This window comes from Rattus norvegicus, chromosome 15, assembly GCF_021556685.1.
Source record: "Rattus norvegicus strain SHRSP/BbbUtx chromosome 15, alternate assembly SHRSP_T2T, whole genome shotgun sequence".
NCBI lineage: Eukaryota > Metazoa > Chordata > Mammalia > Rodentia > Muridae > Rattus > Rattus norvegicus.
The window spans coordinates 43,822,936-43,845,771 of NC_141548.1; the positions used below are offsets into that span (position 1 = coordinate 43,822,936).

A 22,836-nucleotide genomic window follows, 5' to 3' on the forward strand; every position below is an offset into this window, starting at 1 on the left:
AGTCAGTGTGGACTCTTGTGGCCCCAAAGCTTCTCCCAGTGGGCATGTCTAAACTTTTGGCTTGTCAACATGGCACTGCTATCTACAAAAGTTCACACACAAGAAATAGGCAGTTGAGTTATAAAACTAATTTCAAAACTCTTCATATTTTAAGCGTCTACACTTAACTGTTCGTTATTCTTGGTGCTAATAGTACTGTGTCATTGTGGTGGCTTTATTTGCCCTTCCTTAATGCAATGATATTGATCATTGATGCACTGATCATTCCCTAAGATGCAATGATATTGAACGTGTCTTTATGTGTTCACTGGCCTTGTTCATTTCTCTCTGCTGTAGAGAAATATCTATCCAAGTCCTTTGCCCCTATGCTGATCTGGCAATTCTGTTGGTAAGTACATTTTGCACTTTAACTCTCTATGAGATAAAGAATTAAAATATGAATTTCTCAAGGGCAGAAAAACATCTTCAGTGCCTTTTAATTCTTACAAAGTAGCTGGAACATCTTGGTTCTCCAAGGAACACTCCAGAAAGGCCACAAATCAAACTGAAATCATATTTGTGAAGAGGAAGAGGAGAACAATACCCAGGGAAAGCCAAGGACATGGTGGGATCCCCCTCCAAGAGTAGTCTCCAAGGAGAAGGGAGAGAAACACAGGGATCAGCAACTGGTTAAGAGGTTGAAGCGAGTTCCACTCTAAACACCTCTGGAAGAGACACTGCGAGGGTCAGGCCATGGCAGACAGAAGGCCAGGTTGGACCCGTTTGAATGATGGCTTGCCCAGGACCAGCAGACATCTCTGGGCATCCGAAGGACCTTCAAGGGTAAGAGAGAGCAGAGCATGCTTCATGCCACCTCTGAGCCAAACTCTCGCCAAGGGATCCCTCCCTTCTGAAGAGGGATGGAGAACTGCAGGCCCCAGGAATCTCTCTATACCTGGTGGAGCCATAGAATCTAGGAAGAACCACATCCTTAGTCTGGATAGATATGATGTATCAGGGATCCCCCTTCTCCTGAGAGGATTGCAGTTTATGTGTGACCCATGGAAATGCTAACAGGAATTTGAGTGAGAGGCCACTTCTTGCCTGGATGTAAGGGAAATGATGCCGAAGGCAGAGAGGACCCGCCCAGAGCCCAGCCTTTCTTTGTGGTCAGGAGGAGAGGTCAGTTCCCATTGTGCTTGTGAGGCACTTCTCTGCTCCCCAGACCCCCGGGGGCAGCAGAAGTGTGAGGGGTCAGGGTGGTTTGTTTCCACTCCTGCTTTAGTAGAAGACTTTCTCCAGGTACGAATTCAAGAACATTCCAGTGGGGTCCAGCTTCTCACGGATGTCACAGAACTTGTGAAAGGTGGGGTACATTTCCTCAAAGTCCTTCTGGGTGCAATTGTGGGCCTGTGGAAGCAATCAGAAGCACCGGGTTTTGTCCTCACAGGGCTAAGTTAAGCGAGGCTGCAGGCCTTGAGCCTACACTGGCACTGCTCCGTACCACTTCACACAATCAGACTCTCAGACAAAGGTCTGGAAAGCAAAGCTAAAAGGCCTTGGAATGCACCCTGTGATACCAATGAGGGTCCAGCTCAGGTCCCACCACTACACAGGCCTTCACTTTCTATTTGTTAAGTGGGCACGCTGATGTCTACCTTATCCTGCTGCCAAGCTCCATAGGAAAATCGAATAAAAGGAAAGAAGTTTCTAGGAAGATTCCCAAGGGGTCTGGACTTCAGGAGCCAGAGTGCATGAGAGGCATATTCTGGTGCCCTTTCACTAGCAGGTTAAGAGGCTAGGATTCCTCAGATAACAGGAGGAGTGCGCCCTCTTGTGGACACAAGGCACATAGTAGTTGGCTTTGGTTGTAGGGGAAATGTCTGAATGTTTACCTTTGCCCAGTGGGGTCTTCCTCCAAACTTCTTCATGATGGTCTCATAGGCCAGCCAGTAGTCTAGCCGAGGCACGTCCTTTCCATAGGGCCTAGCGTAGAGAGGAAGAAGGTGGTTATCTGGCTCTGTCCCATGATGTGCTACCACTGTCTCAGGTGCCTTCTCTGACCTGCCCCTAATCTGGCAGGTGACTGGACATCAGGCTGGCTCCCTGCAGAACAGCACAGCCAGGACAGGTGCCTGCTCACTGCGCATCCCCACGGGTTCCCCAAGACTTTGTCCCCTCTTGTATTCATCAGTTGGTACCTGGACATGACTGTGAGTTTAATCTTGGCCAAAGACTGACCCTAGGGTAATGGAACTGAAAAGTTCTCTTGCCCAGGCCATTGCTTTACACAGGTTAGCCACAATAGTATACAATAGTATACAATAGTATACAACAGATGCAATGTATTGCACAGCCATGCAGCCTAGGAAGAGCAGGGGTGTGCAGAAGGGTGTGCCACCAAGATCTGTACAGGATGATGCTCATTGTGATAAAATTGCTAATGGTGTGTTTGGTAGAATAATTCCCCTCTGCAAGCAATTCATGACTGTCACACAATATACACACACACACTGTTCATTCATACAGTATTCATATAATATACACATAACACACAAATTCTTAAATAATAATTATATACAATACTTAATATATAAATACAACACACACAATAGTTGCCCATCTAGTATTCACACATGATATGCATATATAATGCACATGAAATTTGCATTACACCCACACATACTAATCACATACAGTCCTTACATGTATCACACACATATAGTACTTTGGCTGTGGAATCTGCAGATGACTTCATTCATGTCTAGAAAGCAAGGCTGTGTAACCTAATGGAGGTTTCCAGTCGGTCTCTTGCCTAGCTACTCAGCCTCAAAGCAACTGATCGCCAAAGATGACGTCAATGCTAACATTTCAAACATGTTCAGATGCATCTGGTGGCAACTCTTACTTCTTCATTTGCATTGGAGGAGCGAGAAGCTGAGACATGCAGACAGCTGACACACGAGCCTCACCATAGCTACCCCTCTGTGAACGAGGTGACTAGGCTTTCAGAAAAATGTTTGTGGCTCTTTGAGCACCCCCCTAAAAACTGAATTCAGTTGTCCCTGGCTTTGCAAGGATTTGGGGCCTTACACATGGGGGAGGAATGCCCTAGAAGGATCAAGGTGACCACTTTTTTTTTTAAAGCCAGAGAAAGCCTGTGCCTCATGGAGCATGAATGGAGACTGGAGATGGGTTGGGTGGTAGATGAGGGATGCATCTTAGCAAGAAACCAGAAAAGACTGACTCCTTCAGGTGACCCATGAAGGCTGAAAAGAGAGAAAAGAAGGCCAGCCACAGGCTTGGGTTCAGTCCCTGGGATTGACAAGCTAATCGACACAGGCAGGGACCCAACATCAGGTGTCCACCCCCTCTTCCACTGAACTTAAACTAGCCTTGGAACCCATGCCAGCATAGCATGGCTTCCAGGCCAGCGGACATGTCACTGGGCTGGGCACCTGAGCAAGAATACATTGCTCATTTCATTATATAATCCTCACAAATAGCAAATATTCCTCATTGGCATTAATTCACTATTGACACTAGAATATAGTGATGGAGCATAGCCTATAAGTGGTATATGTCCCAAGATTCTACAGGAGGAAGCATTCTAAGAATTCAAAGGAGTGAGATGCCGTCCCTGGCTAAGGTCTGTGTAATCTCCCAATAGAGAAGGTGGCCTCAGAAAATGGCACTGGAAGGTTGGGAATCCCTTTGCTCCCTACACCGCAACCCTGTGGTGAGCTTTTACCTGTACATAATGATGTTCATGTAGCAGCTGTCCCTCTGGAAGCAGGGGCTCAGCAGAATGTCATCGCCTCGGGTGAAGCGCACCTCTACGGGGTAGTGGGCTACCACTTTGGGGTGGGCCTCCAGCATGGCCTTTAGCTCCAGTAGGGCCTCCTTGGTCTTCTCCCTGCCCTCAGCCCAGGAGAGACTTCAGAGTATGAAGGGACTACCCCAATCCTCCACCATGGGTTTATATAGGGCTCCTAGCCTCAAGAGAACTGAGCCTGGGATGCTCATGGCATCAGGGACTCCCAGCTCTAGAGGAACACATTTTTTCATGGTAGGTCTGGGGGAGTGCCCTATTTACCTGGGGGTGGCCCTATCTGGGGAATGTCCTACCTGGGGGGTGCTCCTACCTAGGGATGGCCCAGTCTTGTACATGCTGCTTGAAGCGACACTCGTAGGTGAAGATCTTGTGACTGAGGTTGCTGCTCTCCTTCTTGCAGTTGAACAGCATCCAGAAGAAGAAGCGGTTGATCCAGCCCACGAGGCATGGCAGGTAGGTGCTGCCGGTGACAAGGAAGAGGGTTTAGGGGACCCAGCATTTACTGTGCCGGCTGTGTGCAGGCGTGGAGTGAGTTCTTTTCGAACCAGGCCCTCACTCCTCACTCCTTGTCTCCTATCCAGGCTGGGCCAGTGTGGTGTTGGTCTAGGTAGGGACAGCCCCCTCCCACCCCCCCACCCCTGTCCCACATCTCACTTTTTTTTTTTTACCAAAAGCCCTTAAGACTCTACGCAGTGTCTTGTCACTTCACACTACACAGAAACACATGTCCATGTCTCAAGACCTTACTGGCTAGCTAGGGCAAGGGTCAGTGGAATTTTAATTTGAGCAGGTGCCTGCCAGGTTTAGCTCCATAAAGAAACATGCCATTCACTCTCCTTCTGGGATGGTTTGTATATTCTTGGCCCGGGGAGTGGCACTATTAGAACGTGTGGCCTTTTTGGAGTAGGTGTGGGTGTGGGCTTTAAGACCCTTATCCTTGATGCCTGAAAGCCAGTATTCTGCTAGCAGCCTTCACTGAAGATGTAGAACTTTTAGCTCCTCCTGTACCACGCCTGCCTGGATGCCACCATGTTCCCACTTTGATGATAATGGACTGAACCTCTGAACCTGTAAGCCAGCCCCAATTAAATGTTATCTTTAAAAAGAGTTGCCTTGATCACAGTGTCTGTTCATAGCAGTAAAACCCTAACTAAGATATCTTCTACATCCTTGATTCAATGCTTCCAAGAGTAAACAGCTAAATGGTCCAGTGTCCTGGGAGAGGGTCTTGGTTTAGACTCTTGTCCCTAGAAACAATGCTGGGAGCTCCCTGGGGAACTATGAAAAGAGAGCTCAGTGCTTCTTGGGCCAAGACACAGCTGCCTCCTCGCTTTTGCTCTAAAATGTTCACCATGCCATTGTTTTAAAAATCTACACACACACACACGCGTACATCCATGAACGTACTTGCATACACACAATACACATAGAAACATGCATAGACATACATACACATAGATACACATGCAAATGCATAGGCATTTACATAAGCATGCAGAGACATTCATATACATGCATGTGCACACACACAAGTAGTCACAGGATTCTTTTTCTTTATGAAAACCATAGTTGTTCTTGTAGGCATACTGCAGAGTCAAAAACACAGGATTGCTCAGGGTAGTGCAGGATGGCCCCAACACTGGTGGTGCCTGCCTGGAAGGGACAAAGTCACATGCTATATATCCAACGGACATTCCTGTGTGCCCTCTGTGGCTGGGCCTCCAGGGCACACATCACAGCTGGGTCTGTCTGAGGCCCCAGAGCTGAGGGTATCCCACTGTGACATCTCACTGATGGCTCAAGGACCTGGAAAGGCTGGGGATCTACTCCAGGAGGTGATGGATGCAAAACTGTGCCTTTTGGGAACCTTGGTTGCAAGGAGTAAACAGCATCAGCAGGGGCAGCTCCAGAGTCCTGGCTGGAGCCAGGCTCTGGGGCTTAAATACCGAAGTGTATTGGGACTCTGGACCCTGGACCAAGTTGGTCACCAGAATGAAGAAAACTTCAGAATCCCCCTTAGCTGACTTGGTTCTTAACATCTCCCACTGACGGCTCACAGAAATAAGGCTCCATCTTAATGGTGGCTTTCTTGGCCTGGTTAAGGCATAGAGGAGGGGACAGTTGTGGGAGACTGGACACACAAGAGCCAGTTGATGGTTCACTTAAAGGTACACTGCCTGAAATATAAATTACACCTTAAAGAAGGTCTCATTTACCATTGGTCAGAAGTAACAGAGTGGTTTTTATCATTTATAGTGGTAAACTTGACTGCTTGGTGAGGGGTAGAGGGAGGAGGGTAGGGGGTGGGGGGTGGGGGATGAAGGGTGGGGGGTGGAGGGCTGGGGGGTGGAAGGCTTGGGACAGAGTTAGCTGCAGTGGTGCTGAGAGGAAGGAGCCAGCATGGAACAGGAAAGAAGAGAATTAATGCAGCTGAGGGTGGCCCAGTGGTCAGGCTGGACCAGAACCAACCAGCGTTCCATCATGTCCCACCTGGGCCTGTAGCCCCCAGGCAGAGCTTCCCCGAGACAGGAGACTTGGAGCGTCAAGAGTGCAGAATGAGAGACGTGTGAAAAGCAAAGGGTGATAGCCTGCCTTACACACTATCCTCCTTCCGATGGTTGAGTGAAGGGCTTGAACCATCTCGGTATGCCCTGACACAGAAGCCATCACTGCCTTCTCTCCTCAGACAAGGAAACCGAGGCATGGAGAGGTTACAAACTTGCCAGAGAGCAAGCTCTATAGCTGATCTGGAAAGCAATGAGAAAGACTTCTGGGAGGGGAAATCCTTGTTCTCCATCTCCTTCCACTGGGAGGTCGGCCCAGAACAAAGTACCTGGCCGGCCACTCAAGGGTGTCCCCGTCAATGACAATGTCTCTCCACTTCCAACAGCATGCCATGGGTGCATCTACAGTCTCAGGACTGCTGGGACACTCACTCTGACAGTGGCTACCTGGCCAGCCGCAGGTACTCAGAGCCATTTAGTCTATGCCTGCTATTCATTCTTGGTTGACACTTTTTACTCTCAGAGATAGCCAGTGATATGGTTTGGGTGTGGTGTTCCCCTCCAAAGCCCATGTGTTAAGAGCTTCACCCCAGGGACTAGGGAGATGGCTCAGGGATCTTTCTGGGTAGGAATGAAGGTCTAAGTTCAACTCTCTAGAACCCACGTAGAAAGAAAAAAAAAAAAGCCAGGATAGCAGTGTTAGCCTGTAACTCTGTGCTGGTAAGGTAGAGACAAGTATATCCTGGGGCTTGTTGGCCAGAGTCTAGTTAAATCGATAAGCTCAGTGAGACCCTGTCTTAAAAACTTAGAGGAAAATGGATGCCTGGTGTTGACAGCACACATACAGGTATGTGCGCGCACACACACACATATATATACATATGTATACACACATGAACACATTCATACACACACATGTACATACACACATGTATACATATGTACAATGAACACATGCACATGTATACACACATGCACACATTCATACACACATGCACACACATGTACACGTGCACACACACAGACATATATGTACACACACACACACACAGAGGCTTAGTCTTTAGCAGGTGGTACTTGAAGTAGGACTTGGTTGGAGGAATTAGGTCACTGGTGGTGTGCCTCTGAATGTCTACCTATCCTCAGACCTTTCCTGTCTCTCTACTCCCTTCTCACTGTGAGGTGATCAGTTCCTCACCACTGTGCCTCACTGTCATGGGTCTCTGCCTCCATCCCACAGCAGAGGCATCAATGACTGTGGACTGGAACCTCTGAGCTCATGAACCAAAATATCCCTTTCTCCCTTTAAAATGACTTTCTCATGTGTTTTGTCACAGCAATATAAATGAGTCCATCTACATGTCCACCAAACCACCCATCCACCAAACCACCCATCCACTAAACCATCCACCCACCAAACCACCCATCCACTAAACCATCCACCCACCAAACCACCCACCCATTAAAACACCCACCCACCAAACCACCCATCCACTAAATCACACATCCACCAAACCACCCATCCACCAAACCACTCACCCGCCAAACCACCCATCTACTAAACCATCCACCCACCAAACCACCCACCCATTAAAACACCCACCCACCAAACCACCCATCCACTAAATCACACATCCACCAAACCACCCATCCACCAAACCACTCACCCGCCAAACCACCCATCCACTAAATCACACATCCACCAAACCACCCATCCACTAAATCACACATCCACCAAACCACCCATCCACCAAACCATCCACCCACCAAACCACCCATTCGCTAAAACACCCACCCACCAAACCACCCATTCGCTAAAACACCCACCCACCAAACCACCCATCCACCAAACCACCCATCCACCAAACCACTCATCCACCAAACCACTCATCCACTTTTCTTTCCTCTACTCCTGACTCATGGGGACTTACCCACACCCACACCCACACCCACACCCATACACATTCCCCTTGACTCTCCCAGTCCACTGGCTCACAGCCCCTGAGCTGCCTTATTAAAAATACTCCTTCGGGGCTGGGGATTTAGCTCAGTGGTAGAGCGCTTACCTAGGAAGCACAAGGCCCTGGGTTCGGTCCCCAGCTCCGAAAAAAAAGAACCAAAAAAAAAAATAAATAAAAATACTCCTTCAAACCCTTCTAATGATTTTCCTCACTCTTAGAATGACCCCAAGCTCTTCAGGTGATTCTAACATGCAGTCAGGGATAGACCCAGGAGACAGACCCAATTGCAGGTGTAAAGGCAGGACACTTCTGATGGCCTGCATCCTCCACAGCACAGAGAAAGGACAGAGGCACCGTGACATTCCTACCTGGTCCAGAGCAAGAACTCCAGTAGGTAGAACCCGATGGCATAGTCCCAAAACCAGTTAGATGCAGAGGAGGGGGCCTGGGAAGGATAATGCATCATGAGTTAGATACCTGGGGCTCAACTGCATTCTGACTTGTTTATGATAATGTCTGATTAGAAGGAATGTCCCAGGAGTGACACATTAGATGAGGAGGGAGAAAAGTGAGATGACCCACCTATCGGGACAGTTTGAAGCCTTATTTCTGCATGGTGGATATAATTTCCACCATGTGGGTTTGAGGAACTGAACTTAGGTCATCAAGGTTGGCAGTAAATCCCCTTTCCAGGTGAGCTAGGTTTCTGGCCTGCATTTACTTGTCACAAGACAAAGATGTCATCTGTCCCTCCTTCTGAGATCCTGTGGTCTAGATGTCCATCAGCCACCCTTCACAAACCCTACAAAGTCATTCTACACCTGTCTTTCTCAAGCTTCCCAGCGCTGTGACCCCTTAATACAGTTCCTCATGTTGTGGTGACCCCCAACCATAACATTATTTCTGCTGCTGCGTCAAAACTGTAATCGTTTGATCAATCCCATGTCCCTGGCCATCAGTACGACAAATGTCAGCCACTCTGGGATGGGTGGTGTGTTTGGGATGCAGTGAGGATGGAGAGTGTGTGCTAGTGACTGGCAGCCCCCTGCTCCAGCATGCTGGCAAGGTTGAGACCACACTGCAGTTACCTTGTTGGTGTGGTCTTGGTAGATGATGCTGACGTTCTCAGTGTGAGGAAACCAGAGGAAGCGGAAGTACTCAGACCTCTTCAGGTGGCTGTCTAGGTTGTCAAGGACCTGGTACAAGAGGGAAGGGAAGCAGGAGAGTGATGTTGACTGCCAACCTAATTTAACACCTAGGTTAGTGAAGCCTGCCTGGGTGGGTCTGTGGGCATGTCTCCAGAGACCATGACATCATGAGGGCTCTGACCGAATCAGCAAGCCAATCTCTTGATGGACTCATACTGTGAAGGCATTGTTGGAAGTGGTAGTAGGTCAAAGGTAGGGCACAGTTGAAGGAAGCAGATAATTTGCCCTGGCCCCTCCCTGTACTTCCTTTCTTCTGTTTCCTGCTCTGTCTCCCGAGTTCTCCCATGATGGGCAGAATGTCCTGAAACCGTGAACTCAAAGAAACCCTTTAGGGAGAGGCTGTTAGTCTCAGGAAGAAGTCAGGAAAGCCTGGAAGTCAAGGCTTAGTTGTGCCTTGGCTTGTTTCCAATAGGAGAAAATATTTAAGTTGCCTTAATATTACCCAATAGCATGGTTTAGGTCTTAAAATATGCTGGGTGTTAAAATTGCTCATGTACTTTTTGACTTCCCCAAGTAGTTTAGATGAGTGACTTCTTATCCTAGCTTAAAGAATTATAATGGTGTGGAGAAACTGGGGTCAATGTCAGCAGCAAGTGGGATTGTTATTAAGATCAAATGAGATATGACCACAAAGTACTTAAAATGGTACCAGGCGGTGCCCTTCATGACACTGAATGGTTGCCGAATGGAACCATTAGGAAGACAGCCCTCTCCCATCCAGGCTCACAGACTGTCTTGTACGGAATGTGATGGTCTGACTTCTTGGGGGTCATGCAAGAAGAACAGCAAACAGCTTTAGGATTCATGGAACATGGCCCACCAGTCAGTACAACCACAATGCACCTCAGAGAGGCAGGGTGCTGAGGACTTAGAGCTGTTGTGGAGTTTCACTCTGCTTGTTGCCTCCCCCAACCCCCCGCACCCGAGTCATCATGTCCTTCCTAATCGATGAGTTGTATGAAAACTCTAAGGGGGTCTCTGGTCCCTCCTGGGCAGTGTCGTTGGCACTTACAATAACAGTGATTGGTCTTTTTCCAGCATGACTGCTGCAATAGGTTTATGATTGAACCACCACCCCCAGAGAGAACTTAGAGATGGAGATGTTAGTGATGTCCACCACCCCTAGAAAGAATTTGGAGATGTGGATGGTTAGTAAAGTTAGGTTAAGATGTGTTCGCTAGTGACTTTGATGCAGAAAATCTAAGGGAACAACTTGAAATTCAGAAAGTCACACTTTCCATAGTTGAGCCAGGGATCTTTTTGAAGTTAGGGGCACAGGAACAATGGCAGCCTGATCAGCTCTGAAAGGCCTCTCTTGCTAAAGATGGGCTGATAAACAAGGTTGTTGTGGATAACTTCTTTTTTTTTCTTCTCCATCTTTATTAAATTGGGTATTTCTTATTTACATTTCAATTGTTATTACCTTTCCCAGTTTCCAGGCAAACATCCCCCGTGAATAACTTCTTGTACCCATTTTTGCCCTCAGTTTCCTGATATAATTTAATAAAAAAAATTGTTACTGATTAGGTGAGCACCCTGATGATTTACAGTAGATATGACTAATTGGTTTTCACATAAAAGCTTGGATTTGCGATTCTTTTAAGATTTTTAAAAGTTTAGTTTTTAAGATAAATAATAAAATAATCGATCCTTTCTTTGTACCCATAGATTGCAGCCTGCCAGTAGGAGCAACTGGCTGAGAAAACCCCCTTGCTTGCTTACACTTTGTTAATGTATAACAAGTTGCTTAGTTACGAATGTACGTGGGTTCTTAGGAATAACTTGTTTTTTTTTTTTTTCCTTTCTGCTTGTAACATGTAAAAAGGTTTATTCATGGGAGGAAATTGGGAAACGTGTCTTTTTCTTACATTTAGTCATTATAATCATTCACTAGAAGAAAAATAGAATATAATCACATTGTAATTTTTTTCTTTTCTTTTTTTTTTTTTTTTTTTGGAGCTGGGGACCGAACCCAGGGCCTTGTGCTTGCTAGGCAAGCGCTCTACCACTGAGCTAAACCCCCAACCCCACATTGTAATTTTTATGCGACTTGAAAATTTTTTCTGGTATATATAAGCCATTGGAGAAAAAAAATAAAGTTATTGGAGCTTTGCTCTATCCACCAAATATGTGTATGTATGTATATATTGTTGGTAAAATGGTTGGAGCTTGTTGAAGCTCACTTCATCTACCAAGTGTGTGAATGTGTGTGTGCCTGCTTTACTCCCCTCCCTGGATTGCTGAGCACATTATCTATCGGAGCTGGTCTTTGACACTGATTTGTGTGTATCTGTTGATATGAGTGTGCATATGTATATTTGTGCTTCTGTATGATCACGTGTACATTTCACACGCAAGGGTGAATGGGCATGCCTACGTGTGCATCAGTATGTATATAGTGCAACATGCGTGCATTTGTGTGCATGTCGGAGTCGGGGAGACAGCCTAAAATGAAGCTCTAATAGACCTAAGACTTGTCTGTAATTGACTTTAGTGCTACTGAATTAGGTCAAAGGAGATGGAACAGGCAGTAGTCAGGAGACAATCTGTCCACCCAGATCCGGTTCTCTAGTGGAAACATGGGAGCTAAAGCCTTCTTTGGCAGGAAGAATCAAACCTTTTATCTGTTGATCAAAAGCTCCAGCTTGAGCATCAGTATGTTGTCAGCAAGACAAAAGACTGAACAGTGCAGTGTGCAAGATCACCTCTTTCTGATGGAACATGGTCCTAGCTGCCCATCCCTTCCGAGACTATGATGACCCTTCCTCCTTAATCTATAAGACCTCCTTTACAGCTGTCCTCATGGAGGCCAGCAGTGACCTCCTGAGATGGATATGACCTGGGTAATGACCACTGGTACCCATTACCTATTGTTTTGGGAACACCACTCTCTCCTCCCCATCTTCATTCCTGCCTAGCTAACCCCTCTGTTTGCCTTGAGGCCTCTCTGTGTTCTCTTGACATCCAAATGCCCTGTCTTCAAAGGCCCATTTCTTTTACAAAAGCCCACCATTTGGGGGTAATGGAGTGGGAGATCAACTGCCTAGGGAGTTAAAGATTTAAGTTTAAGGAAAACTCTGCCAGTTTTCCTTAAAACATGTTCCTATTTAGAGATTAGGACCAGACCTAAGCCTGTTGGTGCCTTCCATGGTAAGGAACATTCTTTACCAGACAGGTGGGAGTCAATGCCCTAAGAGCAGCCAATCCACACTTTTCCTGAAGCAGTTCTCTACCCAAACTCTTCCACACGCACATGTCAGTAAGCTCTGAGATGTTCTGGGTTTTACAGCCCACCAGGGTTCTGACCACAGTCTCTCTTGGGCCAAGGAAGGTCTGGTGAAGTAAGATCTATGCCCCTGATCCCCACCCCCTCAGGGCACCAGAGGTCTGTGGTAACTGAGGGCTGGGGTCCTTTGTCAGGATTTGTTTTCTGAGGCTGGTCCATGGAGAGCCAAACATGACTACCTCTTTGAGGGTCGAAGGGAAGGATGTCTCCTGAAGGTGAAACTGAGGCACACACTGCAGGGTGACGGTGAGGATGATGCCCAGGCAACCCAGGTGCACCCGTGCAGCCTGGAACACATCTGCATTTCTTGACTCAGAACATTCCAGAACTTCTCCATCAGCTGTCATCAGGGTCAGGGCCACCACCTAGCCATGGAGAGGTGTCACACTTTAGAGCCTGTTCAGTCATCACCCCACTTTCTGGCTTGTCCTTACGATAGAAGCCAGATAACATCTACCACCAGGGACCACCATGGCCAACCACAGAGCTTCCTAACCAGGTCTACCTAGAGGGCATTTTGGGAATGGGGGTAGTGGTGGGGAAGAATGGGTGAGAGGAGAACCACATCTGGCATCAGCTCTTCGTAGAGCAGAGTCCATGGTCTTGTGATGTCCAATGGGGATGCTGCTGGTTCGGCATGTCCTACCTCATTCTCTGACCTCACAGTCAAGAAGCAGCTAGCCTCCTCTGCCTGGAGATGCTTTGAGGGCACAGATCCCCAGGGAAGATGCCTGACAAGGCAAAGTGAGTAGACGTGTGCCCTGAGATGGGACAGTGGATGGAGTGGGGTTCCAACAGCCTTCCCCATGTGTAGTCTTCTCCATCCCACACCCCAGGAAATCCTGGCTAGCCTCATCTAACCAGAAACGTAGGGTTTCTGAGTGTACTGAGGTACTGAGGTGCTCGGTTGCAAGGGTCTCCATGGTACCCACTTGCAGAAGGGCTCTCTCTCATGGCTGTTGAAGACTAGCTACCTGCTAATTTGGATGGAAATTGCTTCTGACATGGGCAGTTGGTGGTTGGTTGCTCAGGGAGAGAGGGCAGCTACAGCTGAACTAATCCTGATTAACAGTGACCAGAGAGCAGAGAGGAGAAACTGACAGAAATGGGACACTGTGGTCAGCTGTGGTGAGAGGGTGATTGTTCCGGAAGCCTGGACCCTGCTGAAGATTCAGGATCTTGAAAGATAGCTTGCCTGTGAGACACTTCATAGGCAGCTAAAGGCCTGTGAAGGGCGGGCGCTGTATTAACTGCTCATGTGACCTTGACAGATGATCGTAGATGAATGGAGTGTGAAGCCTGTGATTAGCCTCCTGCTGTAAGCTGATTTGAAAGCTGTCCACCCCTTTTCACTTTGCTTCTGCAGTTCGCCTGAATCTGAAATGTCTCCCCAAGGTACTTGTGTTGGTTGTCAGCAGATGGGTCTGGGGGAAGCCATTAGCTCACAACACACCTAACACCTGACCTATGGGTGGACTATAATTTGATGGAGGTTGTGAAAAATCAAGATTTGGGATCTAACTGGAATAAATATACTTTTGGGGACATGCCCCGGAAAGACCTCTCATGTCTGTGGTCCTTTCCTGGCTGCTATGTGGTAAGTGACTTTGCTGGAAGAAATGTCTTCTTCCAAAACCTCTTAAACCATGAGTAAAAATATACTTTTCCTTTTTGAAGCTGATTTCCTCAGACATTTTGTTACAGGGCCAAAAAATGGTCACTATAATTGTCACCTGCATGGCCATAACAGAATAAGCCCTCCCCTGCATTTCTAGGCCTGCTCAATGGGGAGTCCAAAGAAAAGTAACCAGTAAATCCTATGTGCATTTTTTTTCTTTTCTTTTTTTCCAGAGCTGGGGACCGAACCCAGGACCTTGCGCTTGCTAGGCAAGCACTCTACCACTGAGCTAAATCCCCAAACCCCCATGTGCATTTTTATGGGTGGCCAATTTAATTTTATTCCCTGATGACCAGTGTGTAGCAACTGACATGACCAGCTGAACATCAGTCCTAGACAGCGGGAAGAGCTGGGTTCTCATATCTTAGGGGTACTGTTAGGCTCTCTCTATCCCCAGTTACCACTGGGCCCCTTGGGCAGTAAGCACAGCTTTGAGATGGCAAAAGCCCTGAAGGCCTCCAAGTTACCAGTGCCAACTGCCAATGCCAGGCTGTTCCTCATGAAGGTGCCTCTGAATTGCCATGTGGCCAGAAGCCATTTAATGAGTGCTAATTTGTGACCTTAACTCTTTATGTTCTCTCCCTGTGGATTGGGCTGAAATTCTTCATTTTATCTGAGGATTTTGACAGCAATGCACCCAGAAGCTAAGGGAGTCTACTGGTGTGTGCACATACCCAAGGAGTGGGATATAGGTTAAGATTCAGGAATTGAATCTTCAAATTAGTACTCTTAAACAGTCCCCCAAACTGGATTCTCATGGAACAAAGTTTAAGATGTGATTTTTGTTGAAGGACATGTAGACTCTGCCACAGATTGCCCCTATGCCTTCTCTAGGCTCTGCCCCCTCTGCTACTCTGGGGTTGTCTCATCTCCCACCTGGTTTCTGGTTATAACTTCCAATGGTGTTGAACCTGCCTACCCCTTGCCTTGTGCTGTCTATAAGGATATGCAGAGGTGGGGATGATGGTGTCCCTTGGAATAGCTAAAGCATTGATAAACCTGGGGCTCCTTCGGGCCTGATAAGGTTTAGGGAAGGAAGTGGTATTTCTGGGGGCATCTATCTGAGACCTCTATGGAGTTGTACCTACCCAACATGAACATAGGAGACTTACCTGAGTGGCCAGGATGCCGTGCTTGATCCCTGTGTTATGTGTTCCGGATCCAATGACACCAGCAACTGTCACATCAGACACTGCTCCCAGACTGGGCTCACAGATGGAGCAAAAGGGACATCACAGATCAGTTAGGCTTCTCAGGACAATGGGAACCAAAGATGACATAGGTGCTCCTAGGGGCAAAAGGCTCTCTTTCTGTCTGAGAATTCCCCTTTACCTTTGATAGCTTAGCTTGTGATCAGCCCATGTCTTTTGGTCCCTGTTTTCTGATCTCCATGGATCATCAGATTAGTTGGTTGGGACATAGGCAAGTTTGCAGAGGGGCCTATATGTTTAATCTTTGAGGTTTCTACAACTTAACAGCCTCCCCTACCCCCCACTCCCCTACCCCTCTACTCCTCCACCTCCCCACCCCCACCTTTTTTCTCTCTACCGAAGGCATCTTCTCCAAACACAGCCACATGGTCTGGCTGAAATTCCTCTGCTCCCAAGCCACCAAGACTCATGGTACTGTCCTGGTCCTAAACACACAAATATCCCAGCACAGGTCTGTAGGTGACCCTCCCTGAGCTAGAAGAGAGGGAGGGAGGGAGGGAGGGAGGGAGGGAGGGAGAGAGAGAGAGAGAGAGAGAGAGAGAGAGAGAGAGAGAGCTGTCCCACTTGGACAGCTTCCTCAGGGCCCTAGGAGAAAGCTAAGCTCCTTAGACGGGGACCAAGCCCAGAATGAATAATGTTGAACTTGGGGTCCTCTGAAACCTTTTGGTACACTCAACCTGTCACTGAGGTTGAACCTGTTTCCTGCTTGGTGCTGGTCAGTGTCTGTATCCACCTGCCCCCTGCTGGAGCTCCATGAAGGTGGGGTTTTGTTTGTCCTTGCCTTCTCCAGTACCTGAGCAAGGTCTATACATGTCATTCTCATCTTCAGAGAGGTAGGGACAATGGTCCTCATAGTGCAGAATTGTGGGGCTTATGCTAGGCAGGCTGAGGCAGGCCAAGCATCTACACTCAAATCATAGAATTCCAGAGTTAACTCCAGCAGCAGTGAGATTTCTACACCCAGGTTCAAACATCAGGTAGCACTTTCTTCTGGGTAAAATCCAGACAGAGTCACCTCGTTAGCTGCCCTTGACTGTTTTGTGGATGGTAGACCCTAGCACTAAGGTGGGCAATGACAAATGCACTTGGATGGAGGGACAAGAAAATCATCGCAGGAAGGACCACCTTGCTCTTCCACCCCATACGGAGCTGTTTTTGCTTATGTTCGTGTGTCAGGCTCTGGAGATGTATATTACCCAGTACAAGCTGAGTCCTTTTGGAAAGACTCTGTCCTTAAAATTGTCTCATCCTTGTTCAAGACCACTGCTTATAACTCTGTTAAACTTGGCTCTGTTTCCCCCTTAATCCATGGGGCATGATAAGGAAGGCAACCTGAGTAGGAAAGGCAGAGCTCTGAAGAAGGGATGGACACCAAGAAGTGTGACAGGTCCTTGAGAGTATAGCACAGAGCAAGGAGGGAAGAGGTGGCTGCTTCCCCAGGTGGGACTGGTGGAGGGACTCTTACTTGGACATGGCCAGGCCATGCTCATCCAGCTGTGGGTGCAGGTCAGCCAGGAGGATACCGGCTTCCACTGTTACCTGCTTCTTCTCCTTGTCCACCTGGAAGAGTCAGCACAGGCTGGGAAGAGGCCACACCTGGGTCCCTGCTTCCCAGCCCCCCTCTCTGGGATGTGAGTACAGCTTTATCAGCCCGTGGACAGCCTGAGGTACTTTTCAGTCTAGAGGGGAACAGAGAGCCCAGGGATGCAGGGATGTTGCAGGGGTTGAAACAGAGTTTGAGTATGTAGCCCAGACTAGCCTCAAATGCACAATCCCTTCTGCATCCACCTTCCAAGTGGAGGGGTTACAGAAGTGTGTCTCAGCTCCTTGGTTACTGTCTCATCAAGTCAGTTCTTTAGTACTATAAATGAACCCGGGTCTTCTCACCTATTGAGCAAATCTCTCTACTGAGCCCTTCAGAATATTCCATGCAATATCTCTTTTCCCAGGGGAAGGAAATGAGAGTCAGAGAAAGTAAACAGCTTTGCCCAGGGACACTTGGGCTAGGATGGGGACTAGGTCACACCCATGCTTCTGCACCCTATCCACATTGGGAAAGTGGGATAGACTCTGTTGCCACACGGCCTGGCCTTGCTATTTGGAGGAGATTCTCTGCCTGCTCTCACCCTCAAGACCTGAGCAAAGGCTATGAACTGGGAAGGGAGGAGACATGTCTAAGCACAACTTTCTGCTGGGTGTCTGTGTTGAATACAGATACTGTACCCTGAGATCTGACCTCAGCACAGGGGCTATGCCAAGGTCAAGGTCATGTAAACAGAGAAGTCGGTGGCAAAGCTGAGACCAGAAGCCACATCCACCTGAGTACAAAGCACTAGTTCATTCAGCCACCTGGGGCACAGAGCTTGGAAAATCAATTGCCAGAGCCCAGTCCTCACTAATTAGCTATCAGAGTTAATTACTGCCATGACCCATGCTTGCTAAGAAGCAGCCTGTCAGTTTGAGTAAACACCGGCACAGTAGAGCAACCTAGGTATTGCTAGTTGGCTGCGGGGAGGGGAGAGCATTCTATGTAACTCAGCTTAGGGGAGCCAGCCCCTGAAGGTGAGGGCTGGAGTCCTAAGCACACATCTCGGGGTTCCTGAGTTCCTGGTAGGCAAGCGGGTGCTGGCTGAACTGCATGAATAGTATTCCAATAGGAAGCTAGTGGCAATCCTGAGTCTGGGGCCAGCTTTGTTGTTGTTTGCTGTGTGACCACAGGCAAGTCACTGCCTATCTCTGATCTTCATTTCCCTATTTGTAAGCCTAGCTCAGTGCCACTTTGGGTTCTGCTGGATTAGTTTACTCTTTGGGAGCCTATCTCTCCATAACTCTTTAAATGAGGAGGAATGGAAGCTACAGCAGGAGATTGGGGACATCCTCTCTGTGGCCCCAATGGATCAGGTAGACTTGACAAGTGGCCTGGGAAATCCAAGGGAAGGCTCAGGTGACAGTTGTTCAGGAGGAAGGCCAGGGATCAGGGTGTCACCCTGAGGACACAGAAAAGGGAGAAGCTGAGGACTGAGGCAAAGGTTGGAGATTTCATGCATGGGTTCTGGGACATAGACTGAATCTCTTCAACTTGGGAATGAGCTGGGGAGGGCACTAGGGGCCCCAGTACCTGGAGAACCCGGTTCATCTTGCCCATGTGGATCATGAAACCGTCAGTGCAGGCAATGTCTGAAGGCGAGTGGCCACCACCCACCACCTTCACTTTCTTCTTCTGCTCCCGGGCCAGGGCCAGCACCTGCCATGACAATACCAGTAAGGTCCTGTTCAGAGAGCAAGCCAGGGGGCTTTCAGGGCCTGGGGTAGTCTGCAAAGATTGTTGGGGGAGGAGGCAGTGCCTTTGGCATTAGTGGACCCTGCCTGACACTAGAAAGAGAGCCAGAGAGATGGGGTGCGAGGTAAGTGAGGTAAGCTAGGACAGAGTCACTGTTAGTTTGCAGCTCTTGCCCCTCTTCCCTCTATAGCCCCAGGCTGGCTGGCTGCCTGGCTTTCTTTTTTTCTTTCTTTCTAAAGATTTAGTACATGTAAGTACACTGTAGCTGTTCAGACACACCAGAAGAGGGCATTGGATCTCATTACAGATGGTTGTGAGCCACCCCGTGGTTGCTGGGATTTGAACTCAGGACTTCTGGAAAAGTAGCCAGTGCTCTTACCCACTGAGTCATCTCTCCAGCCCCGGGCATCCTTTCTATTTGGTTCTGGTGTTTTGAGCCAAGGTCTTGATATGTAGCCCAGTCCGTTCCCTAATTAGTGGTCTTCTTGCCTCCCTAATGCTGGAATCTGAGCCTCCACATGAGCTAGTTTGAAAGCCCTTCTCTTTTGAGACTCACGTAGCCCAGGCTGGCCTCATATTCACCAAGTAGCCAAGGCTGGCCTTGAACTCCTGATCTTTCTGCCTCCTAAGTGCTGGGATTACAGTGTATATCACCACACCAGTGTGTGCAGTGTTAGGGATGGAACCAGGCCTTTTGTGCATGATAGGCAAGCACTCTCCTGACTGAGCTGTATCTCCAACCCCAGCTTAAAGGTTTTAAAAAGACAAGCCCTACTGCACTCCTTGACCATACAAAACCTTCCAACACCATCCTAGTGATGAAGGATAAACCCCCAAGTGCTTCATCTTGACTGCAAGAAGTCTTACTCTACCCCCACGCTGCAGTAAAGGCTCCTAGAGGACAGGACGCATGGCTGGGACCCGAGGGCTGGCTCATGTAGATTGTGTCTAGAGATACTTGGCAGAAAACATGTGGATCCATGACGTTGCCTCAAGGAATCCACTTCCTTTCCCCTTCGTGTCAAGCACCCTCATCCAGGTCCCTCGGGACGCAGTTTACAAACGTATCACAAAGTGTTCCATTGGCAATGCTGGCTGCACCGCCTGCTCCCCACACAGTACACTTTTCTCTGAGGCTAAGCAAGACATTGTGTCCTACCACAATCCTGGTGCTGCTTGGTCACACAATTATTATTATTTTTTTAATCTTCAGTGGATTCTGCTGGTTCTCCATGGAAACACTATGCCTTACCGTGTTAGTACCACAAGGTCCCATGGGCTGCCAGTGAGAGATAGAGTTTTAAATTAGCTCAAAACTCAGCAACAGGATCTGACGCAGGAAGACAGATTGTTAAAAATGCAGGAGGACTGGTACAGACTCATGGACCCTCCACATGTCACCGGATGTGAGTAAATGAGTAACGGGTTCTGGTCTGCCCCTGTGAAGTTTGTTCAAGCCCCCATTGTGCCCTACAGATAATGTTCCAGCCATTGTGTCCTGCAGATAGTATTCCAGGAAACCGGGCCGAAGCCTAACCAGATGTGTTTCAGATGCAGATGCCTTGTCAACTCTGACAAACATTTACCCTAAAGGACAGGAATCAAGATCTGTTCTCAGAAAAATGAGGGCTTGACCTTTCCCTGGATTTAAACCCTAGAGTCTTAAGAACAATCTTGTGACTTTGAGAGTTTCCCCTTGTGACATTTTTGGTATTTCTTTTTGACATCCCCTCATCTCCTGGAGCTTGTGACTTCTTCCTTTAAATAGCCCTTCTTCCAGCTGCTCAGGGTTGACACCTCTGTCCCCTGCATGGGATATGTGTCAGCCCGGAGATCTCCGTAATAAACCCTGCCTTTGTGTATTACATCAAGATGGTCTCTCATGTGTCTGGGGTCCGAGACTTCCCAAGACTTGAGTAAGGGTCTTCCTTCGGGGATCTTTCACCAGGACATCCCAAAAACTGTAGGGTAGCGCTACCAGAAGCACACTCCTGGCTCCTTCCCTTATCCACTAATAGCCCCAGCTCCATCAAAGCCATTTTGCCTTCCAGCTTCTCACCTTCTCCTGATGCTTCTTTCTTGTCTCTTAGAGTATAGTCCTCAGTCTCTACACTCACGATTTCCTTCCCCAGCAGCTCTGATTCTTCTCAGATGTAAGCATGAGTATGTCTGTGCATGTGTGCATAAACATTCAGGCATCTATGTAGTTGTGCACAAGTCTGTGTACATATGTGTGTGCACAGGCTTATGTGAGCAAGTGCACAGGCTTTAAGTGTGTGTGTGTGTGTGTGTGTGTGTGTGTGTGCATAGATGTGTATTTGCACAGGTATCTGAGCACTCTGGCCTATAAATGCACCTGTGCATAGGTATATGTGCATGTGTGAATGTGTATGCATATATACATGGGTGCGTACATGAGTGTGTCTGTGCATAGGTCTGCAGGCATGTATGTCTATGCATCTGCATGTGCACAAATATGCATAGATATGGCTGCCCCTGGCATACAGCTGTACAGGCTTGGAGTGAGCATAGAACATTACAGCAGGCTGCTGAGCAGACCTGGAGCTGGGGAAAGCAGGAAGAAGTGCTTTGCATTTACCTGACCAGGCCAGCAGAAAGCCCCACATCTGGCCTCTTCCAGAGCCAGGGCTGTGGCTGCAGGCTGGGCAGGCCATGGGGTGTTCATGGACACCTACCTCTCTGACCTCCTCCACGGAGGTGGGCTGGTAGTACACCTCTGGACTGCAACCATAGGTCTTTGCCCAATTTTGGAACTGGACCCCTTTGTACCCATGGACCTGTACCAGGAAGAAAACCAGGTCTCAGCAGGCTAGCAGTCACTGTCCTCACTGTATGTCACAATGCCAACCCCACACCCCATAGTCACAAAGAGGAGAGGACATGGCCACAGCACAGAGCCCCAGCTCTCTTTGGCCACTAGAATTCTTAGGTCAGGGCCACTAGAAGATCAAACAGGACCGGCTGCTGTGAAACTGGCAGGCCACACCCTGCCTCCTAATGTTATCTTTGATCAGTCCTGGTCAGACTGAAGGGAATTCTGCCCATTCTGAGGCCAAAGGGATAGAGGGGATCAAAGATAAGCATGAATCCTGATAAGCCAGGGCTCAGGTCAATCGCTGCTCCAGGTACATTGTTGATGGCCCAGCAGATAAGCCCAGTAGGGCGGTCTGAGAAAGAGCTGGAGGAAACAGCCCTGCAGGCAAGGGTTGGGGTCTGGCTTCCCAGGCAGGAAGGGGTTATCTCTTAGGTGTTCCAGCCTGGGCATCAGCATTGTTTCTCCTGTGCACCACTGTATAGCCAGCCAGACACCGTGGGTCTTCTGTGTGTCCTATCTTATTAGATCTTAATTAATGTCATGAATCAGAAGACATTAGCCTTCTTTCAGCTCCCAAAGTTAAGGCTTGGAGCAGTAAGGGTCTGCCCCAAGCTTTCACAGAGGCCCAATGAAGGTGTTAAGAGTTCAGCCTGGGCCTTCCTCTTTTATACCTCTTCTAACACCCCAATGGTTCTCCAAGTTCATTTGGGGGAACTCCTATGGTCCCTCCGATGGCCCCAGCTTTGGCCTGACTTTACCCTCCCACATTTGGCCCACAGGTTCAGCCTGGACACAGCTGACTGTATCCACTGGCGGTCTCACGGACCCCTAGCATTCCTACCATGATTCCAGTGATCAGGAGGATCAGACGACTTGACTTGAAGCGTTCCCACGGAAAGTCGGACAAAGCCCTGGGTAGCAGTGGTCAGGCAACCTCAGCTCTGGGTTACCTCAGCCAGAACAGGACTGGGTGTTTAGCCACCCATACTAAGGCATTGGGACAAAGGCAGGAAAACAGTGTCGAACAGGCTCCTCCCCCTGCAAGACCCAGGCAATCC

The 22,836-nt window shown here is 48.4% G+C and overlaps 1 protein-coding gene across 2 annotated transcripts; it reads right to left on the minus strand.

The window, feature by feature from the left end:
• Positions 1 to 458: 458 nt before the first annotated feature.
• Positions 459 to 22,836, minus strand: Gulo (gulonolactone (L-) oxidase). Of its 2 annotated transcripts, NM_022220.2 has the most exon segments (12): positions 459 to 1,389; positions 1,875 to 1,965; positions 3,731 to 3,895; positions 4,125 to 4,274; positions 8,648 to 8,724; positions 9,368 to 9,475; positions 12,953 to 13,138; positions 15,564 to 15,654; positions 17,128 to 17,222; positions 18,781 to 18,906; positions 21,639 to 21,740; positions 22,620 to 22,656. In NM_022220.2, coding segments are annotated over 12 exon segments (1,323 nt in total). In that variant the 5' UTR covers positions 22,623 to 22,656; the 3' UTR covers positions 459 to 1,260.